Source organism: Telmatherina bonti, assembly GCF_933228915.1.
Source record: "Telmatherina bonti genome assembly, chromosome: 10".
NCBI lineage: Eukaryota > Metazoa > Chordata > Actinopteri > Atheriniformes > Telmatherinidae > Telmatherina > Telmatherina bonti.
This window is the reverse complement of record NC_136628.1, coordinates 35,179,624-35,205,976: the sequence shown is the minus strand read 5'-3', so window position 1 is coordinate 35,205,976 and position 26,353 is coordinate 35,179,624. Positions and strand designations below refer to the sequence as shown.

General features: G+C 41.7%; 1 protein-coding gene across 1 annotated transcript; it reads left to right on the top strand.

Annotated features, from left to right (window-relative positions):
- The first annotated feature begins 112 nt into the window (after nt 1-112).
- Nucleotides 113-21,161, top strand: bbx (BBX high mobility group box domain containing). The gene is made up of 15 exons (XM_079247717.1): nt 113-165; nt 1,407-1,483; nt 7,538-7,709; nt 7,797-8,054; nt 10,049-10,250; nt 10,340-10,407; nt 10,497-10,571; nt 10,995-11,075; nt 11,239-11,304; nt 14,063-14,912; nt 15,001-15,127; nt 15,802-15,953; nt 16,721-16,915; nt 18,853-19,051; nt 20,703-21,161. The coding sequence occupies exons 3-15, from the start codon at nt 7,551-7,553 to the stop codon at nt 20,773-20,775; spliced, it is 2,505 nt and encodes an 834-aa protein (XP_079103843.1). The 5' UTR covers nt 113-165; nt 1,407-1,483; nt 7,538-7,550; the 3' UTR covers nt 20,776-21,161.
- The last annotated feature ends 5,192 nt before the right edge of the window (nt 21,162-26,353 follow it).

Genomic DNA, 26,353 nt, shown 5'->3' with positions numbered 1-26,353 from the left:
ACTTCCAGGTAGTTTCGGTCTAAGTGTCTGGCTCTTGACGAGCTGATCTCAGAACAGCAAGTGCTGAACTGTTATCATGTGTTAATAAGTTTAAAAAAAAAAAAAAAAAAAGGTGGACGACCAATGATGAGAGGCCCCCTTTGGTTCTTGAGGAGAACACCAGAGGTATGTTCATGCGTGAAGGGAACATTGATGACAGAAAATTTGCGCTTTAATCGACCTTTCTTTAGAACCCGGTCGCTATTTTTCCAGCCTTGCAGCCGCTGAAATGTGTTTTTATCGCCGCTGTGGACATGATGTCCGCCTCCTGGCTCTCCCTTCTCTGTTAGTTTCCCATCCACACCGCGTTGATAACAGGGGTCGGCTCCTCGCTCTTTATCACCGCTTCTTTGCTGAAACTGTCAAATAAAATGTCAAAGCAACTGAGGTGGTTTGACTTGTCTCCCCCCTCTCTCCCTCTCTGCCTCCCCCTCTCTTCCCTTTTCTATCCGCATCATAAGCTCAGACCCGCATGCAAACAACCCAAACCGAGGATTCCTCTCCCAGTTTAACCAGTGACTTTTTCTCATGAATTGGCCATGAAGCTTTACGCTCTTTCGGAAGCGGTTGCATCTTTTTTTATTTTAAAGAAGAAGAACTAAAAACCGTGACACGTCCAGTTAGCAGGAGGCAGAGCTAGCAGGCTAACTAGCTACTTTATTCCCAGTAACACTGCTCGGAAATGGAGCTGCTGCCCTGCAAACCAGTCTCCACACATGCATGTGGCAGGCCAGAGGACCCCCAGTGGAATTAGGCACCGTGGGTGTTGTTGTCCTCTGCGTGGGAACACGGATTGTCACCGCAGAGTTTGACAGGAGTGAAATTCCCACTTTGGGTTTTTCTCCTCCAAACCAAAGCAAGATGGACTCTCATCTGTCTCGTCAGAGCTTAGATCGACATTTCGCTGAGAGATAGAAGAGAAATGTGTGCTTAGAGGTAGGAACGGGTGGGCGACCGGGTCTTTTTAGCGGCACATCTGTCACGTTTTGTCCCGTTATTGAGGCTCGACGTCGCGGCACGAGACGAGCAGTCCGATCGGTCAGCAGTTTTACCTGAGATCACATCTAAACCTCTGCGCAGCTAAAACGCTTCAGCTGTTTGCGTGATGAGGCTCCTTTCACGCAGGATGAAACGCATACAGTTGGTTTTTATTGATTTATTTTTAATGACATTTCTTTGGCCTACGTGTTTTAGCTTTTGGCCACAAGGGCGGATCGGATCTGCATGATAAGTCTGACAAAATGTCACACGCTTACTTTCCTGAGGTGTTTTGTACTGATCTGTGTCCAGTTGCATGCTTTCTAGCCCAGTTGTTGCAGAGATAACAGTGTGAACATGACTGAGAGCAGTGTCTTGTATTTTTATAGGTCATCGTCATTGTATGACAGAGGCTGTGGCAGATTCATCTTCATCATTCATACAGCATTTCCTTAGTTTTTCTTCAGTAAGTATCCCTGTTTTTCCACTCATACATGCAAACACTCACATCTGCTCAATCATTAGATCATTCATCCATTCATTGATTGATCATTTTGGCACAGAATGAGTCCAAAAAGGGGGGATGGGGACTGTCAGAGTGAAATATCCCACATAATTATGATTATTTTTTTTCATTAAAGAAGAGTTGTTTCTTCTTTTTTCAAGTGGGTTTGTGTGAGGTCCTGAAAAGTGGGGGAAAATTATGTGAGAGAATCCTGCCGATGTCTTTGATCGTGGCTGAAATCAGACATCCGGCACTCGACAGCGAGGGAGCTTCAAAGACCGGCTTTGTAAAGGTTTTCCCACCAGAAATGTCAAAATTTAGGATATAAATGTGTAACTTTCAGGGAGTTACGTGCAGAAGCAGTTTAGAAACCTCAACTACAGCGAGGAGGTCGTAGGGTAAGAAGAAAACAGTAGAAAAATCCTAATTTATCTTTTTTTTTCTTACTAGTCTGATGGAAATTAAAGCGTTGCTTCCAAACATAACGTAATCGGTCAGCTGGAAGAAGCTAAAACTAATGAGATAAAAGTGTTCATATCTGCGTCTATCATCACAGCATCCAACATGATTCAGTCCATAATCCAACCTCCTCCTGTGTGCAGATATACCAGGACGAGGACAGTGCTCCATTAAAACACAGCAGAACGACTTTGTCAGTTCTACTTTCAGTACAGAAAATAACAAAAGCAAAACTGCTTGTTTGTTGTAAACATGAATATATTTAATTACCTTAAAAATAAACTAAAAGCATAAACAGTTTGTAGTAAATTCTTGAACGAAACAGTCCTGAATGACAAAAATAATGATATATCTGCATTTACATCTCATAAGGCAGGGGGGATGTTTCAATTTCCATAACTGATATCAGCCAATAACAATAATTTTGAAGCGAGTTGTGCCAAACAAACAATAAAATCTGGAAAACTATTTATGGCATCTCATATTTTTTGTTACATTGAGTTTGAGAAGACGTCGCTGAAGAGTTTGAAAACACGTACATAATGTATAAAAGTTGTCATTAAAAAAGTGAAAACCGATACAGATTATTTCCAGTATCGCATTTTGATACCGATATCAGTCAATAATCATGGATGGCTCTAGTAATACATTTAGTTAAATGAAAGTTTGTATCAAAAGTAAAAAACTTCAACTATTCTATTGTATTCTATTCTATTCTATTCTATTTCGCAGTAATTTTGCAGATGCTTTCATCCAAAGCGACTAACGTGTGATAAGTCGGCAGTTAACTGAACATGCTGTTGTATCCGGAGAGAACCCACATGTACACGGGGAGAAGATGCAAACTCTACGCAGAAAGGTCACTGTTCAAACCCCCAGCCCAGCTGAGGCTCGAACCAGCAACCTTCTTGCTGTCCCGTGCTAACCACTATGCCACCATGCGGTTTTATGTGATTTTTAAGTTATAAATATAAGAGAGGTTTTTTATTTTTTTTATTTTTGTTTGTTTTTAATGGATATTTAAAATGCTGAAACAATTTAAACTCCGCGGGAATTGAATTCAGTCGAGTTTTCAGTGAGAGCATGCTGTCCATCCTCACATAAAATGGGCGGAGCAACAGGAAACAAGGCCAAAAGGGGGCAGGGTTACATGGCAGAACGGGTCTCAAACACAAGACCGGCAGACTGCTTTCGCCTTACCTGCTTCTCTTTGTCCATTTACATGCATCACTGGGAAGCCGAAATGTTCCCAAAACAGGCGGTTTAATGACAGGAAAAAGTCTTAAAGCTCCAGTTTCACCTTGAAACTGTCGCTAACCGTAACATTGCCAACCAGAGGTTGTTGTTCATGGAGGAAGCATGTGCAAAGCGGTTACTCCTCCATGTGGAAGGATACATGTCCTATTTTGCTGTCATATATAGACATATAAATACAGATGTGTGTGTTTAATGTAATAACCACATCTTTGCTGTGCTTCCAAACAAGCTCAGTAACTGTTGTTGAGTATTTCTCACAACCCCTCTGAGAAAAACATGGGAATGCCCTTTAATCTTTGCCTGGTACGGAGTATAACTACAATTTAATTCGGGACAAAACGAAGTGCTCATTTCACAAAGTAACGTTGTTGTCGCTGTTGTTGCTACTTGTTCCTTTGAGACTCTCTGAGTTGGAGTTTGTACATGTCGAAGGCAGGAAAGAAGCTCATGCAGTGTTTTACTGACACCGGTGGAAAATAAAACTTCTGCTCAGTTTCATTCACGTTTTTCTGCAGCCATGTCGCTTCAATAGCCTGAAATCTCATAGTGGAGGTTGTCTTATTATCACATTGTAGCCGCAGCGTTCTTGATGGGACGCCGCTGTTCGATTCCAGCTAGAGTCTGTTGAATTGGTGCGACATTAAAACTGACAACGGTGAAGATTCGCAGCAAAAGTTTCACTTTACATCGATCAGGATGGAAACCTCCAGCTCCATGTGCACAGTTACAGAACTATCTTACTTAGAACTGTCATGAAACTTTAATTCTCATTTCTAAAAAACACTCACTGTCCACTTCTTTATGTCCACTAGGGGTGGGAAATCGAATTTTAAAAAATCAAATAACGGGATTTTATGCTTCACAATTTTAAAATAGATTATTTTTTTTTTGGTAAAAAGTATAAAAAATATATATATATATTAAAAAAATAAATTCAAACAATCCATTGTAAAATTTTTGTCATTTTTATTGTTTTTTTATTGATCCTTTTTACTTGTGTTTTGGGCATTATAGCAGCAGAATGATGGTCTGGCTGCTGTGTTTGTTTTTCCGAACTGAAATCATGAATAATGACGAGCAAAAAAAGTTTTGTACTTTTTTTTGGTTTTGTTTTTAGTCGACAAAAATCTGTAATATCGAAGAATCGTGAGAATCACAATTGATATTGAATCGGCACCCAAAAAATTGCAATTCAATCGGGACAAAAGCATATTGTCACAGCCGTAATGTTGACCGTTTTTTCCTTGTTAACATAAATATCCGGACTGTGATGATATGCTTTTGTCCCGATTCGATTTAAGTTGTGATTCTCACAACGCTTTGATATTGCTGATTTTTGTAGATTTAAAAAAAATATATAAATAAAAATTGAAACTTTTTTTTTTTGCTCTTCATTTTTTTTTATTTCAATGAGAAAAAAACAACCCAGTAGCCAGACCATCATTCTTCTAGTATAACGCCCAAGAAGACAAGTAAAAAGATCAATAAAAACAATAAAAATGACAAATTTTTATCATAGATTTTTTTGTTTATTTGAAAAAAAAAAGGATTTTTTTAACAAAAAAAAAAATCGATTTTAAAATTGTGAAGCAAAAAATCCCGATTTTTGATTTTTCAATTTGATTTTCCCACCCCGAAAAAATGTCTAATGAGCCAATCACATGGCTGCAACTCTACATATCATGTAGATGTAATGAAGAAGTAATCGGAAAGGGGGGGGCGGTCCTCCAAGGCAGCTGAGCATAAATTAGCATAATAAATTGAGGCCAAATGAAGTGATGGTCATTGGGGGGGATTTGGCTGCTCTGTTCCTCATGTTAATCCAGAAATAGATGGAAGCTGCTATTCAGACCTTTGAAACGATTTGAGCCTCAACATGGAGCCAGATTTAATTTTCCTCTCACTCATTTCGGTATTCAGAAATTCTTTAAACAGCAAAAGAAGGTGTGGTTTATCTTGTTTTTCTTTGTTTCCAATAAAATATTCCTGCAATATTCCATTGTAGCTGCGGCTGCGCAGGATGGATAACCCGCCCTCGTTGCAGAGTTGATGAGGAACAGGAATTAAAGCACCTGTATCTGGATTATTTGCATATTTGATCACCTTTTTACCTGAAAGTGTAAAATATGCACCTTGGACCCGTCTGGAGCAACGGATGCGGTTTTGACCGGACATCTTGTGCTTGTGTGACGTTCTGCATCAGAAGCGGTGAAGCTTTCTGCATGTGTGTGGCGATGGAGCGTTGCTGGACTTTACAGGAATATATCGTCCGCTGGCACCGAAATAGCTCAAAGGAAGTTTCTGCAGCTGCTGGTAGAGAAACGGCAACGTGTACACGGCCGTTTTCCCCATGAAGAAGCTCTAGATGTCACATGAGCCTCACGGTATATGAGTAAATAATACCTCGTAGTAAATTTTGACGAAGCCCATTATGTGGTTTGGATTGTATTATTAAAGGAAGTTTGAGTGATTGTCTCATGGGGCTGCTTTAGCAACCTTCGTTCAGTTGGCAACAGTCTGCTGCTCACCGTGGTGCTGTTTACCACAGATATGGCAAGTTTTCATTTATCTGCACATTTGCATCTTTATTTTAATCCCAAAGGTGGAGATATGTTCACAAATAGCCTACAAGATGTGTTTTTTTTTGTGTGTGTGTGTGTTGGGGCGTTTCATGGATTTGTGAGTAAAATCCTGCGTTTTAAGTACTCGGACCCGTCACTGGGTCTGGTAAAAGCGCGTTTAGTGGGATATCCGCCTGGATCCGTCTCAGGAAGCTCGACCCACCTTTTCTTCTGAAGTTTCTGCTCTTCTCCGTCCGCCACCAGCCAGGCGGTATGACACGCGTCTCACCTCTCTGGAGATGGACATTTCTCTGCAGGACTTGGAAAAGTTTTTTCCAAAGCGAATCTTGCAGAAATCGCTGCAAGTCGGAATTGAATATTTTAACTTTTCTTCCATCAGATGTGATGAAGATTTCGCATCTCCTCATCTGAAAGGCAGGTTTTCTCTGCACGCTTTCTGCAGGATGTTTGTCCAGCACCATGCTGAGAAAACGTGACATCCTTTATTCTTCTTCTTTAAAGTTCTCCCCCATGAAGAAACTCTAAGATGTCTTGCATCCGGTTTGCCAGATCTGTGTGAACTTTTGTTGATTACAAACTTCCGTTTCAGCGCTTTTGGACATTTAAAAGTGCCGCTGAAATATTTTTTTCCCTTCTCCCGTGCGCTGCAATCCTGTCTCACAGGTTTACAAACTCTTCTTTAAGCCTCTCAGCTTGGTTTTTAACTCTCCACTTCGTCCAACAACCTCTCCAATGCAGCTGACTTTAAACCACAGTTAGGCATTTATCTGCAAGTGCTTTGGTCCAAAGGTTGAGGTGGATGCAGGTAGTTTCTCTTTTGGTCCATTAGAGAGTGCTCTTGTATCAGCATGACCTTGTGAAACCCCCCCCCACCAGTCACCTCCGAGTAAAATAAATTAATCTGCTGGCTAAGCTGCATTAAAAATGGAGGAAATCGGTGAGCTAAGTTGCTTTAAAGCAAACCAAACACCTTATAAACTGAAATGAGGTGTGTTTGGGGATATTTTAGACTTTAATGCCACATTCTAGTTTTATTTGGTGTTTAACATCATCTGCCTGCAGTTCTGTCATAAAAATCGCCAAGCAGATGGCAAGATTTACACGTCGACCTATCAGAGAAGTTAAATGTGAAAAAGAAATAACAGGTTGCACCCCAACCTCTTCATGAACGGTTCGGCTTCAGGTTGAGAAGCTTACTGATGTAACAGAGCAGCTCGCTGATGGAAAATGAACTTATGTCTTCTGAACGGCTGTCCACGTTGCAGGAAGCATCAGCAGGTGTGTTTAACATGTGTTTCTGTTCCTCACGCGCAGCGGCATCATTGGGAGAGTTGTGTATTTGTGTAAAATCTGCTCAGACTGAACTGTGAGGCGAAGTGGACTGGTTTGTCGAAGCATCTGAAGGAGTTCAAACAGGATCGTCCATGCTCACTTTCACGGATCTTTCAGCCGACAAATTCTGGAAAGAAAAAGTTCAAAATAGTTGGCACAAAATGTAAATAAAAACAGAAAGCGGTGATTTATTAATGAATAAAACCATATTTTATCCCCAAAAGAACATAGGCAACATATTACATGCTGAAATTTACACATTCTACTTTATTACAAGGAAAATATTTGCTCATTTTGAATCTGGTTGCAGCAACACATCTGTTGTGGGAGGCTGGTGTTTTCCACTGTGTAACAATCGTATCCTGCATTGATGGTTTTGTTTTAGGTGCGGTAGTACCATGAAGAGTGGGGGAAGGGGGAAGGAGCCACTTGTTGCAGGGGAGGTCACCGGCAAACGCCCCAAACGCAAATGCCTGCAGTGGCATCCTCTTCTCTCCAAAAAGGCTCTGGATTTCTCAGAGGAGGAGGAAGAAGAAGATGAGGAGGAGCTGGAGAAGGTTGGTGTCTTAACTGGTTCCACAGATTGTGTTTTAATCATAAGACCAAGGGGCAGTGTTGTAGTTTCTGACTTTATTTCTCATCAGCAGCCGGTGCTGTGCACTCAGGACCGGGACCCACAGGTGCAGAGTGGAAGCACAACGGAGGAAGTCGAGGAGGACTCGAATGAACAGCGAGCCCGCCGGCCAATGAATGCCTTCCTCCTCTTCTGCAAGCGTCATCGTTCCCTGGTGCGGCAGGAACACCCTCGCCTCGACAACCGTGGGGCAACCAAAATCCTGGCCGACTGGTGGGCTGTACTGGAGCCCAAAGAGAAGCAGAAATACACTGACATGGCCAAGGAGGTGGGGCAAAATTGGAAACTCAAGAAGCGCAGATTTTCCCTAAATTAATTTTTATTTCATAACTGTGTTCATACAACTTAAATACAAGGAAACTCTGAAAAACACAAACTAGATAACACTTAATTCACATCTGTTTGTTGTCTAACTGTGGAGGTGTGCAGAGAGAAACATTTAAAGTCATATTTAACCCAGATGAAAGCTGATCATTTCACAAAGCCTTTCGTATGTTTGGTCAAAACATACACCGTAACTTTCCACCTCTTCACATGGAAAGAACATGAGGTGGCTCTCTCACTACACATCTGGTTCTCACACTGTTTGAGCCTCGACTTCCAAGAAAACACACATTAGTGTTTGCAACATCCTCCTCTGCATGTCAGTCGCTCTCTTCAGCAGCAGAAGAGATAAAATCAAGAGTATTGAGTGCATATCAGTGGCAATATTCAGTACTTTTAGATGCCTTGTTGCATCTTTCACATTACCGTAGTTGTTCAGTCCGTTCATCCACTAGAGGGCAGTGTTGAATTTGGAGTTCACTTCTGCTTTTTGACACCAGTTGGTAGAAGTAATGCACTGCTTTAAAGCTGTTTACATCTGTCCAATAACACCAGAAGAAGTAGAATAAAGCCACACAGTTTCTTAACGCTCTCAGCCTTCTTCAGCGTCTTCTTCAGGTGCTTTTTATCCAGCAGTTTCTGCATCTTTTCTTTTGTCCTTTTGATGGTTGTGTGTCAGCTGTACAACTCAACACTTCCCCTGTGATTTTCACTGGTATTCTTCCGTTTTCTGCAGCAAGTGATTGATCTAATTGGTTCAAATGGCTCAGCTATCAGATTAGATTAAATTAGATTCAACTTTATTGTCATTACACATGTACAAGTACAATGCAACGAAACGCAGTTGGCATCTAATCAGAGTGCAATAAGCAACAAGTGCAAAGTATATATTATCTGCATTATGTACAAGTATTTTATAGCTGTGGCATGAAGTGATTGCAAGAGACAGACACAATTGTCCCTCCATCTCTGTATCCATCAAGCTTAAATGGGCTTTACGTTAACAATGCATGGCGCCATCGTACTAATAAATAGAAGAGAAGAAAAGTGGTTAATCCAAATAGTTTTTGCATGCTCGGCACCAAAGCAGTAGACGATTTAATGGGTTCTCCGGTTCAGTATGATGATTTGCAGCATCACTGTGCAAATGGCTAGTTTACCATGCTAATGGTAAGTCAGTGCAGGATCTTATCCAAAGGGTCACCCCGGTTGCAATGCTAGTTGTTAGCCTCTCCAGTGCTCTCCCCGCTAACACTGAAGGGTTTAATCCAGTGAGCCAATTGCACACATATTAGAGTTCTTAGCCCACACACCCAAGTTAAAAGAGTATCAAGTGAGTATTTACCATTGATAAAGAAATAACCAGCCAGGTAGAATAAGTAGCCACCTTCTCATTTGCCAAAACCCCTAGCTTAGTTACCAGTGTAGGCTTTTCCATTGGTCAGTAGGTCAATGACTGGGTTCAGAAAGGTTATAGACTCCTGCTGAAAATAACTAGCCAATAGCATTGCTCACAGGTCATCAAATCAGCTGTTATTATGCGGTATCTTTCAAGTTCAGTAGTACTCCGTAATCCTTGCAGCACATTACAACATGTTACTGTACATTAAATAATATGTGAGTTCATAGTAGTCATGCTCAGCAAACCTGGTCAGACTAGCACACACCAGGGTGTTGGAGAAGACTTTGCTGCTGGTTTTATCCTCAAATATTTACATTGGAGTAGTAAACCAATAATACTCGTGCTTGATCTCCTGTTTTCCAACGTTTTTAACCCAAAATATTTGCATGATTAATTTACTAAAGATTTTAAGTGAAGCTTTGGCAGTTAAAGTACATAAGGAAGTCCATTTAAAGTTTGGGTACTTTTAAAGTTAAATGCTTTTAGTTGTGAAAAATTTCATGTAACCAGATCAACTTTGTCTGGTTTTTTTTCAGTACAAGGATGCCTTTATGAAGGCAAACCCAGGCTACAAGTGGTGTCCCACCACCAGCAAACCCGTGAAAAGCCCTTCCTGTCAGCCGGTCAGCAATCCCCGCAAAAAAGTTTGGTCCTTCTCTTGCAACTCACCCAAGGACGCCACTGCCAAAAAAGTGCCCAAAACCGACAGCTTGCCACAGTTAAACTTTGCCATGGCAGGTATGTGTGTGGTAAAAGATTTTCTTTCGCAGCGACGTGATGACGAGTTGAGTTGTTTTCGTAACTTTTGACAACTTTTTATTTTTAAGATCCTACAAAGATGGGAGGCCTTAGCATGCTGCTGTTAGCTGGTGAACATGCCCTCACTAACAGAGAGGTGTGTTCCTGTTAATGTCCAATCTCCCCCATCATGAGTCTCTGATGCTCAAATATGCAAAATAACCTTGGTAATGTTTACTTGTTTAGGTTCCTCCAAGCACTAAACCTAGTTTACCCGACATAGCTGATGAAGGAAACTCATTTCCACAAGATAAGGATGGGGTATGTCCTGACTTTATTTTTGTTTTTCACATATTTCCATATGTAACAGATCAAATTTTCTGCAAAACTGTTTCCCCGAAGTGTTCACTTTGACATTGAAGACTAGAAATACCAATTTATATTGAATATATTCCACAAATACTACTGCATGTGTTTATGTAGATGATGTCGGAGAGTCATTGAAAGCCTTCTGCAATGTTAAAATGGTGCTTGCTTGTTAATTTTGCACATAAATGGACCATTCAGTTGGTGGTTTAAAGGATTTATTTTAATGTGTTGTGCACCGTGAGCTCTTTTGTCTTTGGTGCTTTTGATCATTTTAAATGAAAGTTCAAAGAGTTTCCATTTGATAAATGGTTGGTGTTGGTGATTGGCTGGATCCATTTCATGCAGGACTGACTCCCACACTCTTGACTTGTGCAGATTTTGTCTCGGACGACACCAAACAGAGTGCCTGACATAACTGAAAGCAGGGTCAAGTCTGCGCTTTCCCCGGTGGCAGAGGTAGGAAATTATTCTTTGGTTCTTACTGCAAGATGTTGCAGGTAAAGGCAGGTAACATTGAAGGAGTCAGACTTAGCTGAAAGTACTTCATGCTAGAAACCTTTCCTCTTTCCTACGAGAACTTTGAAGCTGCATGCTAATCATAATGTTGTGGTGCGTTCAGTCATCGCCGTCAGCGGGCGCTGAAGGAAAACCGTGCAGACAGTCTGCTCTCTTCCAGCTGGCTGAGGTAAGAAAGATTTTCACTAAATATAAAACGAATCAAATTTAAAACAGAAGATGGAAAAATTCTCGACTTGAATTGTCATAATTATAAAATCATGAAAAAAATCACGCTGATTATAACCCTTTCAAATCTGCTGATCATCAGCGTTATCACCTTGATAAATGCTTTTGTTTCGGTTCGATTCAATTAAAATTTTTTGGGTGCCGATTTGATTTAAATTGCAATTTTTACATATTGCTGATTTTTGTAGAATAAAAAAAAAAAAATTAAAAAAGTACAATAATTTATTTGTGGGTCATTTCTCTTGATTTCAATTTGGAAAAAACAACCTGGTAGGCAAAACCATCATTCTGCTGCTATGATACCCAGGAAGACAAGTAAAAGGATCAATAAAAATGACTACAATTTTGCAATGGATTATTTACTGGGAAAAAAACTATATTTTTAACAAAAAAATCGGTTTTAAAATTGTGAAGCAAAAAATTCCGATATTCGATTTTTTTCGATTTGATTTCCCACCCCTAGTTAACGCCTATGTTGTCAACAATTTCCCAGGAATGATAGTGTGTAACACCTGGGGCTGAATTGTGATGGATTTTGGGAAGTTATTTACATCCCATCTGCCAAATTTACAATCCAGTGTAAAATGTTGTGTTTATTTAGAGACTATTTATGGTAAATTCACTATAAAGATCTCTCTTATGTCACCAAGTAAAGTCCTCTACTTTGACCAAGAAATTAAGATTTAAGACACTTTCTGTCAAACTTTCCACCAATCAGATAACTTAACAGTCATGTCCCACCAGGAGCAACCAAAGATACAAGTGAAGTTATATGTGTGTCTGAAAAGAACGAAAGTAAAGGTTCTCTATCACTGGAATAAAACCAAAAAGACTTGCTGTGGCAGGAAAACCAAGTTCAGTTCAAGTTGTTTTGCTGAGGACGGTCGGTAAATACCATAAATAACAGCTGGATCAAAAAGATAATGATATGCTGATGAGATAGTATAAAACATAAAACGGAAGCCAAAAAGAGTAAAAATGGCTTTGGGTTTTACAGGTAAATTATTTACTTGTCTGTTTAAGGCTGATTGATAGGTTTGTTTAAAATACTTGAGAATGTCATTGTTTGTCTACTTGTGCAAGTTGGGCTTTCCAGTTCTAGGAAGCATGTATGTCCTTGTAGGACCTGGCAATATGACAATATATACCCTTTGGACAATAGAAAATGTCCATCGTTTTATATGATGCTCTATCGTTTACGCCACTATAAGCTGCTTTACTGCAGTTTTTTATGTCAAGATGCGCTTTACGTCTTGCACACTGCAATTTATAAACAATCATGGAGGGAGACGGTAGCAGACGCGTTTCAGGGCAAGGTTATTTACTAAAAAGATGACCAGCCAACCAAACCTGATGAGCTTGTTCATAAAAGAGGGGAAATTTCTGTCGCATGGATGCGGTTTGGATATAAAAAGACCGACGTGGAACCGACAACAGACTAGCTCACAGTCTCCAACACAACTAACTCATTTTATCACCTGCGCAGGGATCAGGATAAAGAATACAGAATAAAGAATAGACTCGAGTGGAGCCGAAAGCTCATAATAAACTCCAGACGCAAATGCTGCAACAGGTATTTACCTGTGAAACATCATACGGCCAGAGTTCCCCCAGATTGAAGGAGATCATTGCTGCTGTTGCCAAGCACATCTAACACATAACTGATGACTGACAAAAAATTACACAAAGAGTTTTATGTTGTGATGTATGTTATGGGGATATACAATAAGCTGTATTGTGATCTTAAATTTTGGTCATATCGCCCAGCCCAATTTACTGGTTGTTCATACATGGTGGTCTGCATATTTGGTTCCAAACCAAACCAAAGACTTGTGAGATTTCAACATCAGTGTCAGAACCAAAATACGTTCTACTGTGTTCACCTGCAATACGATAGAAAATGGGTTTATCTACATGGAAAAAACACATTAAGATAGTACAACTTCAGTTCAGTTAAGAGATCTTTGATCTCTTATTCAGAAGTAGATGCCAAAATTGTGCAGTTTTAATGTTGTTGTTGTGGAGATGGTAGCTTGCAGACTGGGTGGTACTGTTGATGACGCTCAGACTCTTGACCTAAGGAGATGACTGAACAGTGGAGTTAACAATGCAGCAGGAAAGACAGACCAATTCAAGGATTGGTGATTTGGAGCCACTAGGGAGTTCAGTTTTATTTCTGTTGAGTTGGAAATAATAGTGAGAAAACTTAATTTAAATTTCTAGGAATGTGTCAAGGAGGGTTTGGGGAGGAAATGTGGAGGCAGATTTCATGGGGCTGGGTGTCACCTGCATGACAATGTAAAATTATGAGGCTTCTCGAAGATACTGCCAAAAGGGAGTAGGGCAGACGATGAAAAGGAGGGGCTCCAGGACAGAACCCTGGGGCACACCACTGTTTACAGGGAATGGTTGAGATTGAATATATAACATCTAGCATTGCTTCCAGTTTTCCAGTTCAATCAGTAACAGTAAATATCTATAAAAGATACCAAATAAGGATTTTCACAAAGTTTCTTCAGGAAGGAGATCTCATTTTTACTCCAAATGTAAAAGGCTCCGTCTGACATAGATGTTAAGAATTGGAGCAAAGAGAGACTGTTGTGCCGACTGAATTTAGCATTACACAATAAGATTGGTAGTGGAGCATGGAATGGACTTATATTAAACATTTAACATTTTCATTTTTGGTGTTTGTTTAGATGTGTTTAGCATCTGAAGCTGGAAAAATGGATGCAGTTGTATCTCAGCCAGAGGACAGCTCCTCTACAGCCTCTCTCCAGCAGACTACCATCAAGCCAGAGATCAAAGAGGAGAAATCCGACACTGACTACAGTCCTCCTACTGCTCACGCATCAGCCCTCTTTCCTTCTCTTCCCTCTCTTACTTCTACCTCCACTGATGCCATTCCCCAACAACAGAGCAGCCAAAGTGCACGTGTCAAAAAGAAGAACAAGAAGAAAGAGGCAACAGAGCTGAATGATTGCGATGAGGTCCCGTGCTCAGCAAAGAGGGTCAACAAGAAGTGTAATCATTCAGAATCAAACGTTGATAGTGTCTTTACTACAATTGAGGCAGTGGCCAGAGGGACTTGGATGGACACAGAGGACAAGCCCAAGAAGAAAATACCCACCAGTCTGACTGGTGGAAACACTGGTTCGCCGAAAAAGAAAAGTAAGACCAAAGCTAAGACGCTAGTCCAAGAGAAAGAAGAGGAGGTGGAGGACAACAGTGGGCAGTGTGGCACCTCTGATGTGGAGCTGAAGGAATGGATGACTGACATTGACACCAAGACAAAAGCTGAAGAAGCAAATGTAGAAAGCACAGAGCTCCAGGGCGACACACCAGATCCCCCAGACTCACACTGCGACTCTTCACCCACAAAGCTCAAAGAAGAAGACAAGGGGAAGGAGAGGGCGGCTGACATGGCCTGCGAGTTCAACACGGAGAACCGAGGCTCCAGGAAATCAGAGCGCAGTTGTAAGGGCGCCTTGTATAAAACTCTAGTGTCTGAGGGAATGCTGACTTCTCTCAGAGCCAACATTGACAGAGGTATCCTTTTTGACTCCAGACTACAGTGATTTATACCTGTAGGTGATAAATACAGATGGTTTACCTTGTTTGTCTGACATGTTAACAGGTAAAAGAGGCGCTTTCCGTGGTTTTGATGATGCTACCTGGAGTCATGACAGCTGGACGGTCTCACAGATTGGACCTAATCCCAAGAAGCTAAAAAAATCCAAGTCCAAAGATGAGTCTTCACAGGGGTTAGTCCTGTTTCTTCTTGTTATGCTAACAGAGTACAAACCACAAGAACAAGCTCAGACTACCCCACACAGTCAAACAAGCTCAGATTACCCTACACAGTCAGACAAGCTCACACTACCCCACACAAACACGCTCTCACCACCCCACACAGTCAAACAAGCTAAGGCTACTCCACACAGTCAAACACGCTCAGACTACCCCACACAGTCAAACAAGCTAAGACTACTCCACACAGTCAAACAAGCTCAGACTACCTCACACAGTCAAACACGCTCACACTACCTCACATAGTCAAACACGCTCACACTACCTCACACAGTCAAACAAGCTAAGACTACTCCACACAGTCAAACAAGCTCAGACTACCTCACACAGTCAAACACGCTCACACTACCTCACACAGTCAAACACGCTCACACTACCTCACATAGTCAAACACGCTCACACTACCTCACACAGTCAAACACGCTCACACTACCTCACACAGTCAAACACGCTCAGACTACCTCACACAGTCAAACACGCTCAGACGCTGAATGACCACGAACCAAAATGCCAGTGTTGTTTCTTTTTTCAACCTCATAAAACCAAATATGTAAACAGACATTATTTGGCTCACATGTGGGTTTGGTATAACTTTGGCCTCTCTATAACACGATCACTTGCTTTTCAGCCTAGGGAAACTGGAGGAAGAGTTTGAAAAGAAGTTCAACAGCCTGCCCCAGTACAGCCCAGTGACCTTCGACAAGAAGGGCTCAGCTGTCACCAGGAAAAAGAAGAACGACGGCTCCACCACCCAGGAGGATGCCTCTAAAGCTGGAAAAGGTGAGAACAGCTTCTAACAACAGGGAACTCTGTGTAAAATGAGGGACTGAATATCGTCTCAGGTCATCTGTAATCCATCTGTTCCACAAACACATTAGCATAATGTTTATTTTCCTTCTTTTTGCATCAAAACATAAAACAGCAGTGTAAGATTTCTGCTGGTTTTCTAACTCAAAATCTTCAGCATGAAATACTGACTTTCATAAAACACTTTCCAACTCTTAACATTCATCACTTTCCTTCTGTCTCCGACTCAGCTACTTGTACTATAAAAGAAGTTATTTATTAAGGATGTGATGGTTTGTTGTACCGTGCTGCATGCTGGGATAGGAAACAGTCATCTTTGTCTGCTTAGTTTAAATTTCTTTGGCTAAAAACAGTAGAAAACAGATCTTACTGGTGAATTGTACTAAATGCACAATCTGCTAATTAACAAGCCAAAATTATGTAAAAATTTGCTGTTTTTTTATAATGACTACAAATAAAGATTTCACTGTTTAAAACTACTTTAAATGTATTTTCTTGACCTTGCTTTGAGCAGGTGTGTCTAACATTTGATTATAAAGACAAGAAGTGATCTGAAATTTACTTTTAGAGGCCGATTCAACATTTTGAGTTGGAAAAATATTGTTCTGAAGTCAAGACACAGCTGCAGAGGAAACTTTAAACACTGATTACAGACACACTTCCAAACTTATTGTGAAGAGGACTGACGTGGTTTTGTGTCCATTCCTGAGCAGTCGTAAATTTTTTTTTCTTTCCTGCAGTGGCTCAGAGTGACTCCACTACACTGGATTCAGCTTCAAAAGCCAAATCTTGTGCCCCCCTTGCCATAACGTTCCCAGATGTCCAGGGCACCACGAGTATGGAGATGCTGGTCGGCAGCCAGAAGAGAAAGGCTAGAAAGACCAAGATCACACACTTGGTGCGCACAGCTGATGGCAGCGTGTCTCCGGCTGAAGGTGAGTCCAAAATGGGTGCAAAAGTCTTCAGCGATACCTTGTTTCTTTAGTTTCTAGTCAGGAATCTGGGGGAAAAGGACAGAAACAGAATATGGAATATCTGGATTTGTTTGTTGGTTTTCTGGCTGTTCTTGTTATTGTTGGTATTTTTCATAGATGCAACTAAAATGGAGCAAATGTTGTGTGTGTGTGTGTGTGTGTGTGTGTGTGGTAACAAAGAGCCTGAACGTCCCATTTGATAAGAGCTCTTTGCTAAGTTTTGCTAAGTTTCCTCGCATCTGGAGCCTTGTTATGTTTGAATGATTTGTAGGTCAGTGCGACTCTGAAAGGCTGCAGTACAAGGTCATGACAGAGACTCTGGTTTAAAAAAAACAAAAACAAGAAGAGACCAAAGGCGAACTGAGAGACCTTCAGAAAGTCTGGAAAACTGACCAAGAACTGGTTTCCAGAGAAGGTTTATTGTTTGGAAGAAATGGATCATAATAAAGCGAAAGCAGCTGAATCCCAGAAGTCACAGCGTTTCTGTTGTACAATCATGTTATTTATCAGTAGATGGCGAGTGAAGAGCTTTCTGTTTGGAGACCAGTGAATAACGCACAGTGATCTATACATTAGAAGTACAAGTACATTAGTACATTATCAAGATGTTTGCATTTAATTAACAATACTTTGATAAAACTTATATAAAACAGGACCCACAAGCATCAAGGCTGGATTATCCAATGGGCAATATGGACACAGCCCCAGGGGCCCACGCCCACTTGGGGCCCACATAGGGAAAACCCCAGCAGTTTGGACATGAAACAAAATGTACATAAAAGTTAGATAGTTACACCACAGTGTCTAGTGTGTTGCTACTGGTACCATGGGGTGAGAGACGTTAGAAATGTTGTTTCACAGTGTATCATTCACAGTTTTCACAATGTTGCGGTGGGGAAGGGGTCCCCTCTGGAACACTCTGGACCCAGGGACCTGTGCACTTATAATCCGGCCCTGACAAGCATCTATTAGTTCCATACATGTAGCTTAGAAACAGGCTTAATGAAGAATGTTAGTCATTCATGAACTCTCCAGCTGTAACAGCGAGCCTGCACGTTGCAGCATTTAGTGGAAATATGTAAATAATAACAAAATAGCCATGTTTGACCCTGTAAAGCCTGACGAGACTGATGATGCAAACAACTCCTGAGACGTTTGGCATTATTTTATGGTAAAACTTTGTTCTGAATCTCGTTTTATATTAATCTTTCACCCCATAATACATACCAGGAAGCATAAGATTACATAATAATCAGTTTTAATGTCACGCTAGCTTTGTGCTACGCTTGGGCTGAGAGACGTCTACTAATATCAGTTTCACAATTAATTGAACAGATTAGCAGTTATTTTTATTTTTAGCCTCATAGGGAATTGAAATTTTTGTCACGAGTGAAATTAAAGGGAAATCATGTAAGTTTTGACCACTAGGGGCGCAAAACCTGAAACTTCCCACAAGCTGCACAACACTGTGGCAAAATGAAATGGTACAAATCGTCGTAAACCAGTAAACTAACCAGTTGTTAGTTGTTTCTTTTCTGTTGGAGTAAAACAACGCATGTTCTCGGCATGCGTCGAGACACGTCGGTCCAGACGTTTTACTGGTGTGAAAACCAGATTACCTCTTCATGTGGAAATACGTAGACGAGAAATCTTTCCATTTACAAAAAACACACCAATAAAAAGGAAACTGAACGAATATTAATGTTGGATGGACTTTTGGGTGGTTCACCGTGTTTCCATGTTGATTCATGGCGTAGCAGCTTTCACCACATCCAGTCAGTTTGAAGTCAGTTCAGAATAAATAAATATGTCTGAATGTTTACTGTTGGCTCCAGGCGTGCATGTGGATGCATCTGATGATGATCAGTTCAAAGGACATTGTCTTTTCTTGCTTTTAGCTACCGAGGACAAACCTAGGGACCTGAACCAGGAACAGGATAAGAAGCCATTACCCCAACAGAACTTATGCAATGAAAAACGGTGCTATAGCAGTCCCAGAGCGGAGGAGGCAGAGAGGAGCACCGTACCACAAGAGCTACCTGCTTTCTTCAGCTTGGCCGCCCTCGCTGAGGTTGCCGCCATGGAAAACGTTCACAGGTAAACACGTGACCGGCAGGGTGAATATTTATGTTGACATTTTTATGGTTGTTCAGCGGGAAATGAGGAGATTGGCTGGTTTTACCACAGACTGTATAAGAAAGATGGACGGAGTCTCCGGTGGTTAAAAGTGAAGCCTGTGTGGAACTACATAAAACTGCAGTTCCCCCTTCATCCACTAGGGGCTGCAAAACAGAGCAAATCTCCATAGACTCCCATGTTAAAAAGACCAACTTCACAGCAGAAATAAACATGTTTACAGCAGGAATAAACATGTTTACAGCAGGAATAAACATGTTTACAGCCTGGTACAAAACATTTTAGGTTTAATAGGTCAGGTTTACCTCCATGACAACTGTGGGGGGAGTGAACGTTTTTCTAACTCGCCTGTTTAAAAGTAATTTAATCTCAAAATTTGGCAGATTTAGAGGCGTGTCCTTTTGATTTACAGGTTCCTGATCTCCCGCTTCAAGTCAGAAGAACGTAGAACAACCGCGGTTTTTAGCTGGTTCACAACGTGACTTAGCTTTAGCCTGCTTACCTCCGTTAGCTGGTTAGCTCCTGTTATCTCTTGGTTAGCTTGGTTAGCTCTTAGCTACAGAAAGCTCGGAGTTCGCTCGATGTCAATCATCCACCATGACGCTCACAGGCCCCCTCTCAGCTCCACGTCTTTGACCATATTTGTATTTTCCGGGTGAGACGACGCGCATGCCCCTGCCAAGATGGCGATGGTAGGAACCGCCCACCGAGCTTCAATTCAGGTCTTCAGAAACCTACTGGTGACGTCACGGAGGCTCCGCCCATCTTTTTATATACAGTCTATGGTTTCTACTTTAGCACCTGAACGCCTCGCTGGGATTAAAAACTAAACCAGACACCAGCAACGCTACTGCTGCAGGTTGTATACGCTCATCAACCACTTTATCAGATCCGCCTTGCTGGAACTGGGTCAGACCCCCCTCTCTTCTCCAGAACTGCCTTTATTCTTGGTGTGATGGGTCCAACAAGGTGTTGGAAATGTTCCTCCATCTTGACATGAAGCATCACACAGATCTGGTGACTGTGGAGCCGTTGGAGGACAGTGAACTCATCGTCATGGTGGAGATGATGTGAGCTTTGTGACATGGTGCATCATCCTGCTGGAAGTTTCCATCAGAAGATGCTACACTGTGATCAGAAAGGGATGGACATTCAGACATGATGTTCTGGTTGGAACCAGTTCTTACTGGACTTCCAGTTGCCTGTCTATCATCTCCAACCAGTCTGTCCAGTCTCCCCTGACCTCAGCAACTGGATATTTTTCCTTCAGACCTTCTCTGGAAACCCTGGAGATGTAAAAACTCAGCCCAACAACCTTAAATCTCTGTTCTTCTTCAGTTTGAACTTCCCATCGACTCGTCTTCATCACGTCTACATGATGCGTAGAGTTGCTGCCGTGTGATTGGCCGGCATGATATTTGCGTAAACAGACAGGTGACCTGATAAAGTGGCTGGTGGTGTAGATTAGTTGTGGACTTAGAGAACATGTACAACCCTCTGACACACACACACACACACACACACACACACAGCTGACGTCCAGACAGACCCTCCAACCGTGGCCCTTTTTGACCCGATCGGCTGTAAAACCGTCTGTCCTGTCCCGTTTCAGAGGCCACTTGTCTCAGAGCCAGAAGAAGGAGCTGGCTCAGACTCCGGTTCTCATCTCCTGCGCCGACCAGTGAGCATCTGCTGCTGCGATGAGAAGACGGCGTGAACGGCGGAGCTTTACTTTCCTCAGTACTCACTTGAACGGGAGGACTTGGACGGACTCCGGCTTCCCCCCCTCCTCCCTCTTGGAGAGAATTTGGTTTGAGTCAGGATCAGTGGGGGAAAGAAACCCTCTCCTTCTCTCCTCCTCCTCCTCCTCCTCCCTGCTTGTTGCTGTCTGTCCTGAAGCCCTCCTTCTGCTCCGAGGGAAGATGCCTTTCTGCAGGGACGGATGAGTTTCCTCCAAGCGGACTTCGGCCGGACCCTCTTCTTAGAGAAGCAGCAGTAAAACTCACTTTCTAGAAGCTACAAAGTCATTTCTTTCAACAAGCAACAGGTTTCATCGACAGAAACGATCATTTAGGAGAGCCGCTCCAGTGTTTTTATGTTTTTATGTTTTCACCGACTTTCTGCTTTCAAGGCGACGCCGTAACTTCGTCGTATCTCCACCTCAGCTACGTCTATGCACTTAAACCCATCCGCAGCAGTGCATCACCTCCTTTCTGTGCTCGCTTCTCTAAAGAGGGCTTCAGCTGGGGTTGACCGTCAACGAGAGCTTCATACAATGCGAAGAAATCCCTGTACGCCCCCGCTGACGCCCCATCGGGACACATGGAAGCTGCTCCTCCCGATGCACGGCTCCCGTTACAGAGAAGGTCGATGATTCACGATCCACTCTTATGTCCAACAGAGGCCATTTTTAAGGCCAAGCCTTGCAGGTGAAGGAAATATTGTAGGTAAGGAGGGGGGGGGACACAAATAGTGCTTTTTATGTAGACAAACCGTCGGTTTTTCCTTTACCTCACACACACACACACACACACACACACCTGCTCAGAGTTCCCTCCACCTGTGTGTTTGAGTAGCTCCTGTCACTTGCACCCCTCCAGCTTTGACGCAAATGACTGAAACCAGGGTAAACCGTGATGGCGAGGCTTCCACAAGCAGCGGGTCGGGTCTGCTACTCCCATACATCGCACTCAGACATGGAGGCGTTTTGTTTTTTCTGTGTGTTTAAAGATGCTTCTGTAGTCTGACTGTGTGGCGACAACCACCCCTCCTCTGCATCTGGACTAAAACTTTCTGTTTCTCCTGTTTGTATGTTCGCAGCGTCAGTAAATCTGCTTAAAAACCGCTTTTAGTCGCGGCGAGCTGGAGTGAAAGTGATACAGATATAGCCTTAACCCCCCCCCCCCGTTTGCTAGCACGAACCGGCTTCTCGCTCGGCGTCATCTCAGTCGGTGTGAACCTTTCTAAGTCCAGGAATGCTTTTTGTGACGTTCCTTGATCCCCGTCGCCGTTTGCGTCGCTTTTTTTGTTTTTATCGTTTATTCCACGAAGACTGCACTGATCTGTAGCGGACGTGTGACCTGCCGGGTGAAGAAATGCCTCGTTGGTCGCGGCGTTTTATTACAAAGTTTTGATTCATTCGCAGCTGATTTGTGATTCTTGTCTCATAAAATGAGCAGATTGTTAAAAACAATCCGGTGTTTCTGAGCTGTGCAGAAGTCTTCCTCAGGTTTCGCTTCCAAGCAGACTTTTCTAAATGTCTGAGTTCTCCAGACTTTCTGCATTTCTCCTCGTTTCCTGATGAATGTTTTTGGTATTTAGACCTTTTAACAGACAGAAAAAGGCTCAGAACTGAAGGGATTATCCAGTGTTTGTGGGAAAAAAAACATTTTTTCTTTTGTTTATTCCCCTTTTGTTGTTGTTGTCTCCATGAACGTCCCTTTGTTTCGTCAGGTTTTATTTCCAAGCAGCCTCTGTCGTTTCTGAGCGACATTTCTTCAGGCTTCCTTTTTCATTTTTTCTCATTTTGAGTCCAAAGATTGAAACATTTCCACATGAATGTGTTTTTAAGCCTTAAAATTCAGAAATTCAAGTACAATTAAACAATAATAATTAGGGGTGTGGCGATATGCTTTTGTCCCGATTCGATTCAAATTTTTTTGGGTGCCGTTTGGATTTAAATTGCGATTCTCACAATTCTTTGATATTGCTGATTTTTGTAAACTAAGACCAAAAAAAAAAAAAAGTACAAAACTTTTTTTTGCTCGTCATTTTTCTTCATTTCAATGAGGAAAAAAACAATCCAGTCGCCAGATCATCATTCTGCTGCTGCTACGCCCAAGAAGACAAGTAAAAAGATCAATAAAAATGACAAAAATTTTATCGTGCATTCATTTTATCTATTTGAATTTTTAAAAAAAAAGTTTTGTTTTTTTTTCAAAAGAATCTATTTTAAAAATATTGAAGAATAAAAATCCCAATTTCCGATTTTTCTATTCGATTTTCCCACCCCTAACAATAGTAATAATGATCATTTGAATAATTAAATTTTCCTTTGGCATTAAAATGTTTTTAATATAAATTCATGTCATAAAAAGGACGAACTAACACGCATCTGGAAACTTTAACATCCAGAAAAAACAGCAAAGTTCAGACAGAAAAGAGGATTTCAGCAGCAACCAGATGTTTCCCAAACAGCTGAAAACTTGGTTCATCTGATGCTGTGCAGGTCTAAAAGACCGTCTGCAGGATCAGAAGTCCAGGAAAGACCCGGTACAGGACCTGAAAGATGCATCTGGACCTTCAGACCGTCCATCTGCTGCTGGCTGAAGCCTCACCAGGAATGGTCTCCATGGCGACCAGAAAGCCATTTTAAGCCTTAAAAACCTGATCCAAGACATCATGGGCAGAAAATTCTGATTTCTTTCATCTAAAGTAAATAATTTAATAATTTTTATGCAGACCTTGTGATGGAGTGGGGTCCTGTCCAGGTGTACCTGCCTCTCACCCAGTAACTGCTGGGAAAGACTCGTTTCCTGAAACCCTGAATGGAAACAAGCAGTTCAGAAAATGGATGGATTTTTTAAATTATTATTATGTTTATAAGCAACATTTAAGACCATGTGATGGTTTAAGGTGTCCATCAGGGGACAGAAGACAAGAACCAGACTGAACACAACACGGTTTTGGACTAATTCTTACCATGAAGTCATGCAGTAGGTCTCAGATACTTCATGTATTATTTATAATACTAAATGTAGAGGAAAGGAAAAAAGATCTGCTTCACCAGACATGCTCTCCATGGAAGGATGGTTGTCAAGAAGCCATTAGTAGTGCAGGAAAAGAGAGAAAAGGCTGAAGAATGTCACAAGAACTGGAGTGTACATCAGCCGCAACAGGTCTGATGGGGGATGAATCCTCCCCAGAACCAGGATGTTTAAACAGAAAACGAGGAGAAAAAGGCAGAAACATGTGAGAAGCCTGCAGAACAACTGTAGACAGAAAAGACAGAGAGCGTATGGAAGAGGCAGCAGCTCGTTGCCGCTTCGAAGCTCGTCTGCGAGGAGATGACGCACAGCTCTGCAGATTTCATCCTTCTGCCTGTTTGTGCAGAAATGAAATGTTGATTGAATGTTTGGAGATCAGACGGCGCGGTGCTCTGGTTCCTCCCGGAGCTCATGCAGACGAGGCATTTCAACACCCCCCACCTTCACGATTCCCGCTGGCCGCCTGAGATTTTATTCCCCTCAGTAACGGCCTACCTCTAAACGATTTTTTAGCTTTTTAGGAGTATTTATAAATGGTCATTCCACCGGCCTCGCGCGTCAAGCTCGTCGGATGCAGTAAAGGTTCGTCGTCTTCCCCGAAGCTGCTGGAGCTACGAAGAGCTGCAATACTTCCCCCGCCTCCCGACCCGGCAGCCTTCTGCTCCTCCGCGTAGACTCACATTTCTAACTTTGTTCCCATCTGATGGCGTCTTTGTTTCCGTCGTGCACATCTCCCGTCATTTCCCCCAGCTGTTTGTGTCCGGTAAACGGGACGGAGACTGTTCGCTCTCCAGACCCCGACTTGAGCTGAAACTGCACCGTCTAGTCCGCCCTGGACGTTCATCTCTCCTCTACGTGTCCAGGAGGCTTTCCTCATACGTCATGGTTGTTAGAGAGCTAATTATTCTTTAAATATAGAGTATTTTTCCTAAATCAAGACATGGATACCGTTTTGCTTCCGTAGGCCGTTGTGTGCAAATCGTGCTGTAAATGCAAGAAACCTGGAACTTCTCTGAATTTGTGTTTAAAATCTAACAAACTGCATGTTTCCCATTTAATCCAAAGGGAACCACGGCGTGCTTTGTGATAACGTTATTAAATATATATATATATAAATATATATATATTTATTTTCAGATATGAAAGTCGAGTTTCGGATGCAAGCATCCGATTGGTTTAGTTCTTCTTCCACTGATAAAGAAGTTTGGTTCTTTGCAGAGACAAAGAAATCGTCTTCCCCCCTTCAAAAGAAAAAGAAGTAAATTGATATATTTGCTTATAGCAAGTGAGTTTATTGACGTTTGCCAAAGAAATGAAAAGGTATAAAAAGAGAAAAAAGGAAGCGAGCGCAACTGCTGCGCTGGATTTTCCAGGTGTTTGAATCTTCAGGTAAAAAACGATCAGCACAAGTCATCCTGCATCCGACGGGATTTTATTTGTGTTCGAACCCAGAAGGCAACAAAAAAAACGGCACCACTGAATGCCTCTTTTAATAAATAAAAGTATTTGCACCTTATGACCCAAACCAAAACCATCATGGTCTTTAAAGAAGAATTATCATTTTTACCCGCCGTGTAAATGATCCATTTTAATTTTTATCTACGTACCTGAGATTCCAGTGGATAAAACCTCACGTCGATAGAGCAGCCATATTCCTGTCATACATCCCTTCACTTTTTCTATCTAGAAATGCTTATATAACGTTTAAATTCCTATATTAGTTACCAAAATGACTATAATACCCTTTTGTGCTAGTACTGTCTTCTTGAATGTAATCATTTTTGTACCTGTATTTTTCTAATTCAGTCTTGATTGTACTGTAGGTATGCTCTGACGGTATACTGTTCCTTCGGTGCGTAGTTTGTTACAACAGTTTTCACGACAGGTTAGCTGCTGCGCTGTGATCTCAGTGGAAAATGAGTGGAGGCTTTTAAGTCCAAAGGACTATAATCGAACCACGTGAGCGTCCGTGAGACTGATGACTGAGAGATTTGTTGCATTTTTTGAGCGTTGAGGGGGCGATATCATTCCCTGGTTTGCTTCTTCCTGTTGTTTTTTTTCTTTTTGCAGTAAAAGTGAAACGTCCGTTCAGGACCGCTTGTAAAACAGGGACACTCCTGCAATCAGAGGCGATTGAATGCTTGAGTTTCGACTTATTTATTACTGTTCCTTTATAAAAGTTTAGTCAAATAAAAAAAGGACAAAAAAAAAAAAAAAACAATGAAAAATGACTCGATATGCATCCGTTTATACATGAACTTGTATAAGATTATCTGCCCTTTACTGGAATGTAGATTATTGCCTCCTTATTTTTGTGATGAACTTATTCCACATATTCTGAGTCTCCTTCCTCTGATAGTTTGTACGTCATGTGACCTTCGTTCATCATGTGCTTTCTATAATTTATGTAATCGGTGTTCATCATGACATATGCATTTTTGATTGTTGAAGCCCACTCGTTTAATGCAGCCTTGCCTTACTGGATTCCCTGCATAGT